Source organism: Talpa occidentalis, unplaced genomic scaffold (genome assembly GCF_014898055.3).
Source record: "Talpa occidentalis isolate TD23 unplaced genomic scaffold, MPIMG_talOcc4v2.1 talOcc4.7, whole genome shotgun sequence".
Taxonomy (NCBI): Eukaryota; Metazoa; Chordata; class Mammalia; order Eulipotyphla; family Talpidae; genus Talpa; species Talpa occidentalis.
Genome location: NW_023605083.1, coordinates 113980368 through 113998559, shown reverse-complemented (window position 1 = coordinate 113998559; position 18192 = coordinate 113980368). Strand labels below are relative to the sequence as shown.

At 39.0% G+C, this 18192-nt stretch overlaps 1 protein-coding gene across 1 annotated transcript in view; it reads right to left on the bottom strand.

Moving 5' to 3' along the window:
- Positions 1-18192, bottom strand: part of CA10 (carbonic anhydrase 10) — a 432852-nt gene that overhangs the window by 356212 nt on the left and 58448 nt on the right. Inside the window, exon 3 of the mRNA XM_054688693.1 lies at positions 744-818. Coding sequence (XP_054544668.1) covers positions 744-818 — 75 coding nt within the window. The remainder of the gene's footprint in view (positions 1-743; positions 819-18192) is intronic.

Here is an 18192-nt window from a genome sequence, read left to right as displayed (position 1 = left end):
CATCTAAGCATTAAAAATGCTTCTACATGTCTTACCTATCTTCCCTTCCAGCCTTCTTATTAACATTTTACTCTTTCCCTTCCATCTCTCCCTGTTAAAGTCTTGACACAACAGAAAAATGAGGACCAAACTGGGTGGCAGGGGTGGGAGAAGACAAGATGTCTATACCCAAGTCAAGGTATGCTTCTGGTCCGACCATGTCTTTGCATGCTCCCCCACGCTGACAGCATCCACTTTGTCTATTATTTTTAGCTGGTAATTGACTCAATCTGCTATGTACTGACCACAGATGTGGCTGAAGTGACCTATGTGAGAGTGCGTATCTCAGCAAGCCTCATTGCCACAATCAGCCCATCTAAACTTCCTGTTTCATTAATGCCAAGAATTGGCCCTTCCTCACTTAACCAATTATCAGCAGACAACTTCAACCATCAATCCTCCATCACCTGCTCCTTGGCAAGTCACTTGTGGATGGAAGGATCTTGGGATATAGGCTCACATGGAAAAATGCTGTCTTGGTGAAATTACCACTCATTTAATAAACCTTTTCTTGATGTCTTGATGAAATATTCATTGAATACTTGTCAGACTGTGCCATCTTTTGAAAATATTCTATGCCAGGTAACAAATTATTTCCAAAATTCTAGGAATGGTACATTGATATATAACACATTTCATTCAGATAATATTTCATTCAAATTCTTTCCTTAAAAGGCAAATAACAAGAATAACTGTGTATTTACCTGGAACAAAGCTTCCCTGAACCACCTCCTTGTATGCCCACCAGCCTTCATGGATTTTTGGTGAATTCTGTTGAGCTAAAGGGAAAACAATGGAAAAGAGAGACTAAGATCATAGCAGAGAAGTATTATATCCTCGCTGTCCAAGCAAGGTGGGTGAATACATATAAAATAATCCTTGACAACTCAAATGTCAATGACAGCTCCCCCTTTTATTTTCAAATAGATTAACCTGTAAATAGACTATTATAAAGTTTTATCAAAAGCCTATTAAAGAGAAATAGGCAGTCATTATATATTTAAGCCTATTTGAATTCTCACATCACTTGTCTCTCACTTTTTTCTTACTCGTCCCTTACACATACATACATTCACACACACATACACACACAAGCACACCTACACACAATCTACTGGGTTTGTTCAAAAGAGGTAAGCTCATCCACAAGCCTACTAAGGACACATGTCTGGGACTTTTAGGAGTCAAGGGAGTTTGCTGAAGGAACCAAGCTAGAAGAGGGAGGATATAATTAGCCAGCTCTCCTCACACCCCAGGAAAATGAAAACAATCTAAGTAATTGTGCTGAGGGTTTTAGCATCATAGGATGAAAGGGTGGAAAGTCCAAGAAATTGGAATGTATCATAGAAATTAGTGAGCTGGTGTTGAAGTAAGCTCAGGATAATCCTTGATATGTATGACAGCTCATGTAAAGACTTGGCCAAAACCATTATATACCCCAAAGTTTAGTGCCACATAAATTTATACATATCCCTCTGCTAATTAATATGCATTCATATTTCAGCTCTCAGTTACATTGGAGGAAAGAAAAGTGTTAAAAAACCAAACAGGGCCCAAATGGAGCCACTCATGCTAAACCTCAACATTACCGAATGGAGGCTTACAGTGTTGATTCTCCCAGAGATGGATCTTAAAGCAGTCAACCAGGAATCTTCTGATTATCACAAGTTAGGACATATGCCTGATAGACCCTGTCCATCCTCCAAAGAAAAGTAACCTTGCAATAACCAATCAAGTTTTTGGCTGGGTATGACTTCCTTTGTCCTGGTCTTTTCTGGCTATAAAAGTCTTTTTTACAGCTCCTTGGAGCTCCTCTCTACCTGCTAGATGGATATTGCCTGAATCCAATCAATTCTGACTCAGTAAATTTCCAGTTTAATATGCCTCAGTTTATCTTTTAACAAAGGCAATTTCCACCATACTTATAATTTGACAAGAATATAGCAAATGTTAGACCTTTACTTTAACTTCCTTCTTTTCTCCTTCATGCTCATCATTCTGGGTTAAAGAGAATAGTACAAGATAATAAACAGGTTTGAAAACAAAGCTTTGTGCAGAGAGAGGATTTGCTAAATTCCTGTAGCTTCCAAAGGAGCTTGGATTGCTTAACTCCTAGCATCTCCCATGGCAGAGAGATGGGAAGATGGCTTGAAGGAGGGCTTATCATATAGGTTGAGTAAAAGAGAAGTCCACTCCTTCTGGAGCTGATATTGGCATCAGGGGAATTCATGAAACATGTAGAGAAGGAAAGAAACCTATTCATTTATTTTTATTTTATACATTTTTATATCATTTTTCATTTTTTGCACAATGTATGCATTTTCATCTTGGTTATAGCCCCCATAAAATTCCCACCCCCCTTGTTTTGATCCTACCCCCTCCTCCCCACCTGTAGTATGTCTCTGGTTTATAGCTGCTTGTTGATTTTGATTTTTACTTTATTATAATTAGTTTTTTTCCTGGTCCCTTATGTTTATAGCAGCACTATTTATAATAGCTAAGCTATGGAAACAATCCAAATGCCCAAAAATAGATGAATGGATCAAGAAGATGTGGTACAGGGCCTCCCCGGTGGCGCAGCGGTTGAGCACTGGGTTGAGAAGCTGCCCGCGGCCACTGCGGTGCCGGTTCGATCCCCGGCTGCTCCCCGGCCACCGGAGGAGGGTCCCACATGGCGCGCAGACCTCTCCTGCCGCCCGCTGCTCCCCTCAGCAGTGTACTTCAGTCCTTCTGCCTGCTCTGCTCCCTGCTCTGGCTCTGGTGAATTCTCTCACCCTCCCACGCTTCTGACTGTACCCAGTGCATGTATAAACCAAACAAACAAACAAACAAACAAACAAATAAATAAGACATGCCTCTAGAAAAAATTAAAAAAAAAAAAAAGAAGATGTGGTACATATACACAATAGAATATTACTCAGCAATCAAAAAAGATAAACACATGCAATTTGCAGCAACATGGATGGAGCTGGAAGGGATCACACTCAGTGAAATAAGCCAGAAAGAAAAAGGAAAATACTGGATGGTCTCACTCATAGCAGGAATTTAGAAAAGCTAAATAAAAAAAACCTATTTAAAGTTAAGGAACGATGTCACCTTTCACGTTGCCCAGCATAAATCTAGAGTATGGATGCATTAAAGTGCTGGATTTCAAAGTCTGACTTTGCAAGTGGCATTCATAGAGCTCAGATGTTCCTACAGCTCAAGGAAGATCCTGGAGGTGCTGTGTTGAAAGCCAGTGCACCTGTTCCGGGGCAGCAGGCAAAGAGAAAAGTGACCTCAAAGCAGATGCTGGAGAGATTCTGTCTAGTATGGAAGCCAAGTGAAAGATTCAGCAGAGAATGCAGGTATCTATAGTAGCAAGCAGCCCTGAAGATCTTCAAGCCTGACCAAGTCAGGAAACCAGATTCAGAGTAACATGAGAGCAAAGTTACCAAATCAGTAAAGAAATAATATCTCTCGATTTTAAAAAGGATCTCACTGTTTGTTTAGGCCTTGACATTGCATGATCCTTCCTCAACCTCCCTCTTAGCTTATGGAATGGACATACTAGGAGAGGTAAATCCCAAAGGCTTAGAAACCATATGTAACCTAATGTACTTGGACCCAGTGGCCTTTTATTTATTTTTTCAACAAACACCTTGTAACGCTTGACTTGATGATAATTAAATGAAATTCAGAGAGAATATCCCACTTCAAAAAAAAACAACCTGGCATTTCACTTCAACAGAGCTTCAGCCTAGCTGTGTTGGGCAGGAACATGTCCCAAGTCTGGAAAAGATCCACATTTCTAAAAGTCTGCAAGGATTTAACTGCAGACATCATCTAAGAGCTTTGCATCAGAGATAAGCCAGGATTGATTTTCCTTATCAAAGACAGGAACTTCTGGGTTTTATCAAAACTCACCAATTCTTACCCATCCAGTCAGGACGGTTACCTGCCCTTGGACAATTTAACCATTAATCAACCTTCTCTATTTATTCTCAGAGCCCATTAGTGGGAAATCCACACTCTCTTGTACATGCTCCATCATTCCAAGTAAGGATCTATACAGCAGTAAAACATTTCTGTTTTACATTAAAATTTTTTACCAAGCTGTTTCACAAAGTCTTGTTTACAGCATTTATACACATTCATTTTAAAGAGCCATAGTGCTTAATTATGGCCATAGTACACAAACACAGTGCTTTAATTATAAAGTAGAAAGAAAAGCAATGAAATTGCTAAGAATATAAATTTCAGTGTGCAAGCACTTGAGCATGAGGCACAAGAACAGAGTGCCAACTATCTTCTGCTAGCAGAAATGACCCACTCCCTGTTTTTGTACTACCCATGAGATAGGAATGGTTTCACATTTTTAGATAGTGAAAAAAACAGTGAAAGAATAATACCTTATGACTTGTGAAAATTACATTCAATACAAATTTCGGTATCCAACAATTCATTTGGAACACTGGCTTGCCATTTCTTTGTTCACATTTTGTCTAGAGCTTCTTTCTCGCTGCAATGGTGGGGTTGAATGGTGGTGACAGAGACAATTTGGCTAATGCATCCTAAAATGTGCCCTATATGGCTCTTTAATGAGAAAGTTTGCTAATTGCTCATTTATGCACAAAACTTAAAAAAGCAAATGTAAAAAAAAAATTAGCATATGGAGTAAAAGGAAACTCTTACACTGTTGGTGGGAATGTAGACTGGTCCAGCCCTATGGAAAGCAGTGTGGACATTCCTCAAAAGACCAAAAATGGATCTACTATATGACCCAGCAATTCCACTGCTAGGCATCTATCCAAAGAGTATTAAAAATACTAACTCAAAAGGAAATCTGTAATTCCATGTTTACAATAGCACTGTTCATGATAGCAAATATATAGAAACAACCTGCATTTCCCAGACAGATGATTGGGTCAAGATGTGGTATATATACACAATGAACTACTACTCAGCTATCAAAAATGATAAACTAATGTTACTTGCAGCAACATGGATGGAACTAGAAGGAATTATTCTAAATGAAGTGAGCCAGAAGGAGAAAACTGGATGGTTTCATTTATATGTGGAACATAGAGACCAAACATAGAGATCAGACAAAGACAACCTTTAAAACCAACACTTGAAAGGAGACCATAGATCTGAGGCTTCACGAGGAATAGGGGAGGGGAGAAAACAGTCTGAGAGGAGAGCACAATGGACAATGGTAGAGAACTATGGGTGCTTTGATGGTGACAAAACTATAGTGACTACAGCTGAGGGGAGAAATCCTATATTGTGAAAAAAACAAACAAGGATGTAAAATGTAAAACAAAATAAAAAAATTGTATGAAAAATTCTTACTAATTATCAAAATGGCATAATGAAAACAATCAGCACAATCAATGGAATGTTTTAACTGTAATGAAAGGAAAAATACAAAAAACATATTTAACAAGCAAATATTATACACTTCAACTTGTAAGTACTTGGGCATGATTCACTAGAGCATAAAACGAAGAAATTGGCTGTTTGATTGAAACAGGTACAAATCATGCTATTGTGTTGTATTGGAGGCCCTTCTAGAATCCACAAGGGCCTTGGGCCTCAGTGGTAGGATCTATCAAAATAGTGAGAAAGTCTTAGCAAAGTTTGGGAGAAAATAAAATACTACCTTCCCTTGATTTACACAGTATTTGCCTGACTGAAGAACAAGTTATATTAAAATTAGGTAAGAGGTATTTTTGTGTCCATATGCCAAATGATATTTATAGGCTCTGGTAAACAAAACAGTTTTTCACTCACTTGAGTGTCTACTGGGACATGGAACAATTTATCACTGTTTGAAACTGTCTGTTATATTGCAAAGCATATTCTCAGTCTCCCCTTGGTTGGTGTTAATTGCAACCTCCTTCATTAAAACTATCTCAAGTGTCCTCACCCATTTCCAAAATGCTCCCCCAGGAACAGGGACACCCCTATTGACAATCACAGATCTAAAGGGTCTTTTTGTAGCACCAATTATACCTACTAATGAGAGAGAGTGAAACCATTATGTTGAGCACTAATCAGAGGATGAAGTTATCTAGACAGATAAAAGGCACATATTTCCCTATATCTCTGAATTGCAGTGTAGAGTACCTTTGCCACCCCAGTACACAGACACACCCCGCTAAGGAAGACCTATCAGTCTGACCAAAGCATTAATTTAAGAAAGAAATGCCTGGACAATTAGCAGTGTTGCAACTGACAAAGGTATTATTACTGACAGACTCGCTTTCATCCAGAAAGTTGCAAAATATTTTTCTCTTTCATCTCCAATCATTACATCTTCACCTATATCATCCACTCAGAAGTGGAATTATGCAAGTTTATAGCAGGTGGCAAGACCATCAAACCATCTGAATAAAGTATTGTCATGACAGAAACACAGACCTTCAATTAGCTTTCTTTGGAAAAAATTGTGAAGGATCCAAATTTGCCCGCAAAAACCAGTCGTCATGGGCCATCAATTACAAACTCTGAGAGCTGTGGGCTAGAGTTGAAAATGAAGGTGTTTTATGGAAGATGTCTGCAAATGCCTTTGTATGCCTAGTCTGGCCTCATATTCTTTGGCAATTTAGGAAGACAGGACAGCACATTTAAAAGGCACTTCATTTAAAGTTCTGCAAGGTGGTGGGAGAACTACCAGGAAGAACTACCTGAGGGAAGAAATAAATTCTGTATTAAAAAAAAAAAAACAAGAAAAAATGATTAAAAAACTTCTGCTATGAGCAACTTATTTGAGATAGGGCACCAAGTACTGGATTTCCATTTCAATACCCCAGTCAGACCCTGAACAGATATCTTGTTATCTACATCTGATTTCTAGTGAGTGGAGAGCTGATTGAGAATTCCTCAGTGCGAACAGGTGAGCAGAAAAAGCAGCCTTAGGTGCTGCAGCGGCCCCTGCTTCTGTTTGTCTATAGACCATACTTTCTTTACTTACCTACAACCAGCCTCTGGGATAAAGGCAGGTGTCTCATAAAAAAGAAAAAAAAATTGTGTTGACAATAAAAGCTGTCATTCTGCCAGATGAGAAGATATACATAGCAAGAGCCCCACTATTGACAGTAAAGAAAACATATTTCAATTGTAGTCTCCTTTTTCATAGTGGCAGTAGGGGGATGTGTGAGTTTCAAAAGAAAACTCAGAATCTCAGGATTGTGAGAGACACAGCTCATTCTGCCAGTCACTTGTTGGCTAGATGAGGAAACTGAGACACAGAGAAAGGACACCATGTTAGAAAGTAGAGGGTCCTCTACTAGGGGTCGGTAATCTTTTTCTATTAATGGCCAGATAGTAAATATATAGGCTTTGAAGGCATCCCTCTCTCTCTCAACTACTCAGCTCTACCACGGTAGCCTAGAAGCAGCCATAAGCCATCCAGGTTTCCCCCACTATCTGAGAGTAGAGCCACCCTTTCTAAGTCTAAAAGGTTTTTAAAACAAAGAGAACGATTATTATTATTCATTTATATGGACATTTTTTGAGCATTCCTAGGCCTTGCTCTCCCCCCCTCCAAATCCTACAAAGTTATTCCAAAAACATATAAAACCTAAAATAAATCTAATATATAATAAAAGCAGGACATAATACATACACATCCTGTTTGAAGCAGTTCTTGGGGAAGGAAAAGTGCTGAAAAACAAATGTCAAAGTGGGGCCCACACCTGAGGGGAGAAATCCTAAAATGTCAAAATATTAACAAGGATGTAAAACATTGGCACTTCATTAAATTAAAAAAAAAATGCTGAAAGCTATTTTCACATTTTGTCTTCCATGGTAACAGCGAAAATCCTCTTCAGACTTCTTGGGTTTAGCAAAAACAGATACTAATGTAGGTCTTTTATGAAAGTGAAGTAGCTTAAAGCAAAATTTTACACAAATAAATGGGTGTGCCTGTATACCAATGATATTTTATTTACAGACCTGGACAGAGAGCTGGATTTGGTCAGCTACCCAAGGTTAGCTAATTCTTGTCTTTGACCTAGAAAAGACTTTTACTCCTTAAATGTTTCCTACTCAAATGTTTAGGAAGTGAGCTACATTAAAGAAAAAATAAAAGAATTTGGAAACGTATGCATTTCTAATTATGTTTGATGGTATCTGATCCATTAGCACTACAAAAAAGTACGTATCATACTAAATTGTTTATAGACTTTGTGAAATTGGTCACCAGCGTTTACATAAAATTCATGAGGAATCTCATTTCTATTGGGTTAAACTACCAGAGTTGGAGGGCCTCCTATAAACTCTGCCCATAGCCCCTTGCCAGGTTTTTCAAACCAGCCACTAGGTACCTGATTGATACCTAGAAGTCCTTTTATTCCTCCTATGAACCCATAGAACCATATTTCAGGTTGACTCCCAGGCACTTCACCTGCTTCCATAGACTAAGTAATTATGCTTTCACATGCTAACTCTCTCACATCATTTTGAGATTAACCTTCACAACTCTCTTCTATTATTATATCTTTTGCAGTCCTTATTTGCTGCAAGAGAGAGTAAGCAACTCTAAGTTATGTAGGTTCAGAGAAAATACAACAGCAGAACAACTCCACATGGAAATTACAATGGGCTTGGCTGGTGGGAAACTAAACTCAAGAGCAAGGAGAGAGGGTGATCAGTGTGGTGGGGGAGACAGCACAGGAGGGAACATCCCTTAGGGACAGGAGACTGATCACAAGAGCTTCAGCTTCAGTCAAAATACACCCAACTATAAGCAGGTGCGTCACAAAAACACTCCTCTGAGTCCTGGGTCAGTACAACTATAACGGGGGGTGGCGGTCTATGGAGAAAAGAGGGTGCTAAACACATGGGCGTAGCAGCAGTGCACCTGCACAGCTGTGGGTGCCCGATTCTAATGTGATGGTAGGTGTCCTGAACAGTCGTCTCCCTAAGAAACGGCTTTCTCTGTTGCCTGAAGATGTACATGCAGGAGGGACTAAGCAGCTTGGATCAAAACACCAGATGTTGGAAGATGTAATAAGTCTTGTTAACATTGCCTGAATGATGCAAAGAATCATATTTCCAGGACACAGATCTTTCCCACTTCATGGCCAGTTCTATCCTCTGCATGGGAAGCAGGAATGTTGAGAAGAGCATGGTGCATCAGGGGAAACAGAGATGGCTGTCCTAGGGCACTGCATGGCCCCTGCCAGGGAGAAGGCCCTTTCCAAGTGTTTGACATTAACACCACCAAGGTCTTCCATTCCACTTGCTCCCTTGGTATTTTGTCACGCTGCATTTTAGCATTTAGATAGTGCTCCCCACACTTATCTGTTTCTATGTAATTCTTTCACACTAAACTGTAACTTTCTTGAGATCAGGGAATGTATATTCCTTTAAAATCTATTCAGGCAAAGCTTGGTACAGAACAGGTGTCCAATAGTAGTGCAATGGATGTATTAAAAGTGCTGTACTGAAGTTGTATATTACACAGACTTGCAGTTCAGCTCACACATCCATTGGGAAATCTGAGTCTCTCTTGAGACTTGCTGGTGTAATGCCACACATTTGTGGTCAGTGGGACTATGGAAAAAAGTGTTTTCAAGTTGGATGACAGGCCCACACTTGCTTAACAGATGGAAGAGCATCCTGGAGTTGACATCCTCCCTGAGGAAATCAAAGTCATAGAAACACTTTTGTTTAGCTCAATGTGTTTAATTTCAAAGTATGGCAGAGGAAGGCTATGTTAGAGCATATTCAACTCTGTCATTCTTTACTTTTTTTCTGAAGTTGTGAGATAAGGAAGAAACTAATTTTTCCTTTTTGTGTGTAGAAGATCTGGGGTACAGGCCAGAGGTGCTGGGGGTAAGAGGACTCACCAAAGACAGAGTGGGGATCAGAAAAGACAGATTTACTGAAATACACTGCTAAGGGGGGCAGCAAGCGAGAAAGGAGAGGTCTGTTTTGCCATACGTGGATTAGTTCCCTGGCATGGAATTGAACTCAGGCCTCAGCAGTGATAGCGTTGAGACTCAACCCCTAGGTCACCAGGGAGGCCCGAAAATCATTTCTATCCTGCCACCCTTTGTGGTCCCAACTTCCCATAAGAAACTGAGGGAGTAGAGTCTGTACTTCTAAAACACAAGCAACAATGTAAATCAATATTAGCCTATTAAAAAAATGACATATACCAATGGAGCAGAATCCCAGGAAAAAATCTCACTTAGATTGGCAATTTAAAAAATAAAAAGAACCAGACAGAAGACCCAGATCATCAAGATTGCACTGGCTAACTTGGTGACAAAATGGCTGTTCCAAGCACAGAGATGGATATGATCTAGGATCTCCTTACACGTTGGGCCAGACCCAAGCAAGCTGACGGCAAAATTACATTTGCATTGGGAGACAAGAAGGCAAACAACTGATGTTGGAGCAGTCAGGATTACTTTTACCTACAAGGCTTAGAATGAGATCATGGGGATGAGGCTCAAAGGTAGCTGAATTGGAAATCAGAGTCTCTAGCAGGGCAGATTTTTAGCCTGGCACTCAGAATCTCTGCAATTGAATTTACCACTCAATCTGATCTTATTTTTAATAATTTTTTTCAAAATGTCTGTGCCATCTACTGTCTTCAAATATACCACGTCTATTAATCTCTCCATATCTTTGCTTTACTGTGTATTTTTTCCCCCCTGGAATTCCTTCTTTATTAATTTCTTCTTAACTTACCAATTCCCCCTCATTTTGTGACATTTCTTTCAATCATTCTAGTTCTACTATAGTCCCTCAATTCCCTGAATTTTTCTAACTTTTGTATCTGTTTCTCATTATTCACTTCAATTAGTTCAACAAACATTTACTGAGCTCCTATTTTCTAAGAACTTGCATGTTCCTGGAGGGAGACAGGAAAAAAAAATACTACTGAATTAGACTGTAGTAGAATATTAGACACAGAAAAGTACATTTTGACTAAAGAGGGTTCGGTAACAGAAAGTGACTAAGGGACACATTACATTGTGCGATTGTGATGGCCTTTGAGGTCATGACAATCTGATATTTAAATGACAAAAGAAAAAGGATCTGAAGATCATACAGATCAAGAGTGATGGTATTTCAGGTGCATTCAAAGACCTAAGAAGGCAGGAGGAAGTCTGACTATTCTCTTAGAAACATACAAATCAGCATTGTGGGTGAATCACCAAGGACAGAGGGGAGAGAAGTTCAGGTGAGGTCTGACATTTAGGTCCAGAAGAAAGATGATGGTGGCTTCAACTAGGATTGTGTTGATGAAAGCACACTTGGCTGGACCCTCTATATTTCAGAGGAAGAGTTAATAGGTCATGCTGATGGATTATATGAGGGAAGTTAAAGACCTTAGATCAATTGTAACTTTCACCTTTTTTTGCTTGAATGACTAGATGTTGCTAGTTACTAAGATGACAAGGGAGATACAGGACAGTAGATTTGGAGCATGAAGTGAGGTCAAGAGGTCCATTTGAGATGGCTACTGAGCTTTTACAGGGAGATGACAAGTAGGTAGTTGGATATAAAATGAGTTCTGTGAAGAGTTCAAAATGAGTTATATGTTTATAACTTTTGACATGTAAGTGACCTTTAAAACCCTAAGTTTAGAAGATGTAATCAAGAAGAGTGTGAAAATGGGTAAAGAGAGACAGAATAAAGGTCTGGGATGTTCAATATTTATAGATTAAATAGGAGATCCAAAATGAGACTGAGAGAAGCCACTAAAATTGAAGAAAAAAGAAACAGAAGAGAAAGTAAGTCTGATACTATTCCTTTTTCTTTATTTACTTCTCAATCTATCTCAGGAGAGATATACAGAAATATAAATACAGAGCTACAGACAGAAATACTTCATCAAAGTCATGACACATCTTATACTCCATTTATTATCATTGTTTTTTGCTTTAGAATCAGGAATAGTTGTGCTTTCCATAAATATTATAGATCAGTTTGGTAGTAGGGTCTGTTGATGTGTTTTAAAACAGATGGATAAAATTTCAGACTCCAAAAGTTCAAGTCCAGGTCCTGGTTCACTTTACCACATCCATAAATAGGATGTTTGTGTGCTGTCTATAGAATAATAACAGGGCACTGATATAATGAATCAGTATTTAAACTACAGTTGATAAGCTATCGATTATTTCTTAAAATCAATGAGATAGTCAGTTGTAGGATTAATCACATTTCACACAAAACTTCATCACAGCTTTGAATGAGACGAAAATCTCATCTTTTTAAAGCTTGAATTCAGGAAGACTATCAAATAGAAAGAAAAGGAAACAAGTAGAATTGCTGGTGCTTTTTGAGAGACAGTGTGAAATAATGAAAATACATAGCAACGTAGAGTTGAATCCCAAATTTACCACTACATTTTGTGTCATTTTGGGAAATCATTTTAGCTTTTAAATGTTGAGTTTGAAACAAACAGCCCCCCCCCTCAAAAAATACTCAAGTGTCCTTATTCAAAATCGAGAATAACCACCTTGAAGGAACTGTCAAAAATACTACATATGCTAAGGAATGTAAAACAATGCTTCACTTTCAATGATGGTATCCATTACTTTTATCCTTGGATGTTACAGGTGGTGATCTTGAGAGGAAGTAGGTGTAACTGGGGATAGAATGGGAATCAGGCCAAATGAAAATGGTTGAAAATGCCAGGAAAAAAACAAGAAACTGTGGCAATATTACTTGAATCTGGTTGAAGTCAAAAATTAATTCACTGTCTAAAGAAGACTCCATCTGCATACACATCCAATAAATTCAGAGCTAAGTAGTGGAAGGAAAAGGCCCTGCCTGATTAAGGGAGAGCTCAAGAGCCTCTGAGGATATGTGTGACATTTATAAGACCAAATATAGTCACCAAGGAAAACCAGTGGTCAAAGTAAGAAAACAACTGATTCAGGGAAAGTATGTAGGGACTCTATTAAAACCTTTGTTGGAACAAAGCCCCATCCCAATGGGGCTGAGAGAGAGCCAGATAAAATGACCTGTTGCCATCCATTAGCCATGGTAGAGCTTCAGGTCAGCTTCAAACCTTATGAAAAGGTGGTTTTACTAATTTTTCTCATATACTATCAAGTCAACATCATTTTGTGCTTTCCAGTTTGGATCCATTCAGTATTTGCTGGTCAGGTACTTCCATGAAGGTGACAAGCATACTTTTTTTTTTTTTATTCAAATTGATGTTCAGGTTAGTTCTTTTTATTTATTTATTTTTTAATATAAATTTTATTTTTATATTCCCCATACAATTTATTTTTTTAAAAGATTTATTTATTTATACAAGCACTGGGTACAGTCAGAAGTGCGGGAGGGTGAGAGAATTCACCAGAGCCAGAGGGGAGAGCAGAGCAGGCAGACTGACGAAGTACACTGCTGAGGGGAGCAGCAGGCGGCAGGAGAGGTCTGCGCGCCACCTGGGACCCTCGCCAGGCAGCCAGGGATCGAACCAGCGCTGCAGAGGCTGCAGGCAGCTTTGCAACCCAGTGCTCAACCGCTGCGCCACCGGGGAGGCCCTCCCCATACAATTTATTAAAGTGGTGTAGCCAGTGATTTATGAGCATCTCTAGGCTGTGCAGAAAGTTATACTAGAGTGACATCATTTAAATGACAAGTATGAAAGAAAAATTTGGAACTCAAATAATTGGAGAGTTGAGGTTGACAAGAGCTAATCCCTACCTTCCTTGAAGTTAGATGTGGACACGCAGTGAACAAGTTGGAATATGGAGATGATGGGTAGAGTTCAAGCAATCATCTTCAACCATGAAGCAAAATCCTATTTCTAATAACCAAGCAGAAGTAGCTAGAATTCCTACTCTGCTCACATACACAAGGGACATAAATCTCCATCTTATCTAGCACTTTCTATTACTCACAGGTGAAATTAATCCCAAATGATTCACATGGCCTCTAATACTCAAGGAATTAAGACACTCACTGCTATAGCTCTAATCCATTCTTTCCTCTACATTTACTCTGCATAGACACAGGCCCTCAATAATTCCATAAGTAATGACACCTGGCTAATCACAGGACTCCTCACTCATGCGCCCTGCTGCTCTACACACGTACTCTGCTACTAAGATTCCTCTTCCTAAAGCAAAAGCCTTTATATGTCTTTCACTATTTGTTCAAAAAATTTGAATTTCAACTATTTACAAAAGTGTCCACACTCATTGGCCATATTCAAGGATCACAATGACCTTTCAGGCTCCCTGCCAGTTGCACAACAATGAATACATGTCCTCATGAGGCTTTCTACGCCCTGCTTGGTGTGACTTACTTGCCTGATTTTCAAACTCACTCTAGTCTACTTTATCTGTGCTCTCCCAGTGTTTATCATATACTTCTGCCTCAGCACATAGGCTACTTTTTTAAATGATCTCTTCACAGTTTATCATCCTGCCATAACAGGTGTCTGATAACTATTTTTGAAGACAGCAAGTAAATTTAGACATTGTTTTCTCACTGACCCACTCAACCTATCTACCTTTGTTTACGTGTGTTGTGTACTCACATTATTTTCCCTGTGACAACAATTTTCTCACTATGTATCCAAAGTAAATCAATTCTTCAAGCATCCTTTCATAGACCACCTTCCCCTCAAACTTTCCGTGGCCCCTCCAGTTGGAAGACAGTGTTACTGTTGCTTAAGTTTCTTACCATTTTATGAACAATTTGCTTCATTTCGATCAAATTTAATATGATTCAACTCAAACCAATCCAGATGAGTGAGAAAAAGAGACAGTGGGGTGAGAAAAAGATCTTCAATATATTTAACATTTTAATTTCTTATTTAATACATCTTTAATATATTTTGGTGAATGCTTATGCAATGTACTAGCTGAGATAATGCTATTGGTGACAATGCTAGCCTACCTGCTGTAACATGTAAACTCTTAAAATCTCAATGGTGCAGTACAACTTTATTTCTCACACAAGCAAAACCCCAAACTAGTTTCCCCAATTGCTGTACATCTCTCCAGTTTCAGCCCAGGATGCTTTGGTCCTTGGCTCTGCTGTCTGCAACACATAATTCAATCACCATGTTGTATTCACCAGACCTGAAGGGAAAAAGGTGTAGACGGGCTCTAGGAAGGTATTTTCATGGCACAAGCCTAGAAATACTACTCGTTATGTCTGCCCACATTTTACTGAGTTGAACTCAAGTGTCCTGAATATACCCAAATGTAAAGGAAGCTAGGAAAAGGTCGAGTTGTGGGCTACAGAATGATATTTGGCTGGCTAGAATTACGGAAGTCTTATAGAATCCTCCATACCACACAGTGATATTAAAGAGAATTTGAGAGCTTTCTATTCCCTGGAGATGGACCAAGAAGAGGAGGAAATAGGATCCTGAGAATATACAGTGTGGGTGAAAGTAACTTCTAATTTGTCCCAGACATTCCTAGTTTACCCTTATTACCCAAATATAATCATAAATAGACCCCCTTTTTACTAAATGTCACAGTTAGATGATAAATTCTAAGATCATCTTTACACAAAGTCATCTTGGCCACATGTTGCTTTAGTCATTTTGAAGAATCTGCCTGGAGGGCATTTAGATTCATAAATCGTCCACACATTGGCCAATCTTTTGTTTTGGACAGATATTGTCTAACGTACATCAAGAATGTGCACCTTCTCCCTCTCTCCTATACTCTTTTTCTTTTGCTTTCTTCATCATTGCTTGCCAGCTGAAATATCAATAAGACCAATCCATACAACCACAGAAAAGATGCAATTACTAGAAACTTGATGACATGCATACTGCTCCTTTTACTTAAATGTTAGATGAAATGAGGTACATTTCAAGGAAATAAGCATCTAGAAGTATTTAAGCCTGGATGATGACAGAGTTGTGGAGGGGAGGGTTCCCCCTTCTCTGAATAACCTTTCTCCACGGTAGCTATTCAACAAAATCTCTAATGTTGTCTTCAAATTCTATTCTACACAGTGAGAAAGGTTCCTGGAATAAGTTGCAGATAAAACATTGATCCAATGAATTGTAATTATCTTATAAAACAATTATCCAAATATGTTTAATATTCTTTTAAATGTGGACATGCATATGCAGAAAAATGAAAATATAACAGAACTATAGCTGGGAAGGGTCTTTTAAAATCCTGTGTTCTGTCCCTTGTTTATCAAATGGAGAAACTGAGTCTAGATGAGTGAAAGTCTTCAGAAGAATTCACAGCAGAAGCCAATGCTGTGATTAAGACCTCTGGTAAGAAAATCCCTCCTCTTCCAACTACATATAAATGTGTTTATGTGAGTTGCAAAAGGAAAGACTAGTTGTCAGCTGACAGAACATCCAACTTCAGTTATTCCAAGTTATTAGCTCAGTAGTCAGCAACGTCCAACCTTTCCTAATAGCACAGAACTAATTCCACCCAAGAAATCTGTAATGATGAGATTCTGTCTTGGGATTCTCAAACAGAATGTGCACTCTCTGCCTAGGAAAATTCAGTGAAAGAATTGTTTGACAAGTTCCAGAAAGCGCCATTTGTTCTGTAATCTTCCACCTCTGGAACTCTGCGAGAAGTACCCTCAAGATCTACTCACTTGTAAATCAAAGACAGACTATGTGGAATGAATAGAGAGTGCCTGGGGACCCTGCTTTCTCTGATACCCTTTCCAAAAGTTAATCTATAAAGGAACAAAGGCAAATGTACTTCAAAATGACTATTTTTTTCCTCAAACAATGGGTTTTCTCAACTTTCTGGGAATGCTAAGAACATCCTATCTCTGTCATCAATGTTATAGGCATATAATAAAATGAAGAAATGAGAGAAAAGCAAAGCCCTTGCAAACAAACACTATTTCATCACACAGATGAGACAGATGCCACTCCTGACAGCCACAGCACCCTCAGCTTTCAAGACAAAATCACCAAGTACAAAAGTGGAAAAATACATGAAGGATTATATAAAGCTCCATCAATAAAATGCTTTCATATCCTGGCCAGATTTCCCCAGATCACATTTTGTTTAGAATGTAAGCAAATGCTCTTTCATCATTAAATGAATGCTCTGAAATTCTACAAATCCACTTTCCTTAGAACATCCAGGGTCATGGAACAATGGATTTCAAAAGGTAGGCAAAACCATACAGAGAGAACAGGAGCACTACTGAAGCAAATGCTGTGTTCTCACTTCCAAGGACAAAAAGAAGGATGGGAAAATTGAAGAAGCTCTCATGAAATATGCCAATATTGACCCTAGCTGAACTGTGTACTTGTGCTCAGCTGCTAAATGGAAAGCAATAGGCCTTGGTGAGTGTACTATGTGCAAAGGTGCCATCACAGGGGCCAGGGCGGTCTGGCATTGTTTGCAGCTTGCACTGGATATGGAAGATGTCCCCTTAGCAGCCAAAAACCTGATAAAAGAAATAATACTAATGGCTAACACATAACTAGCTTTTCCATGTAGGCACTGTTCTAAGCACACACATACACATATGTGCTTAGAGAATTATAATTTAATAAAAGATGTCATCAGGTGCCATGGAGTAAAACAGGTGGCAAGAAGCTAAGAGGTCACTGAGACTGAAAAAACAGAGCTAGCAAAGAAGCAGGTGGGAAGCAATAGGGTTCTAGCAAACCGCTGTGACCATGTTTTAAAATTCCTCATGTAGAATGTGGAGAAATAGAAACAATGATCCACTGTGGGTAGGAATGCAATGTGGCATGACCTCTCTGAAAATGCACGGAGATACCTTAAATATATACAAATGGAAATATCATATGATTCAGCAATGATTTTGCTAGATATTTACCTCCAAAACATGAAAATACCAATATGAAAAGATTTACGCACTCTCTATGCTAAAGTAGCATTATTCACAATAGTGAAGTCATGGAAGCAACCTAAATGCAATAGCAAATGACTGGATAAAGAAATTGTGGAATATATACTGAAAGGAATACTGCTGTGTTCCTCAAAAAGACGAAGAATGCCTCTGGGGAAAAAAATGAATGGACTGGGCCTCCCTGGTGGCGCAGGTGGTTGAGCGCAGCGCTGTGAAGCTGTTCGCAGTCTCTGCAGCACCAGTTCGATCCTGGCCTGCCGGTGAGGGTCCCACATGGTGCAGCAAAACTCTCCTGTCACACCCGCCGCTCCCCTCAGCAGTATATTTTGTCAGTCTGCCTGTTCTGTTCCTGCT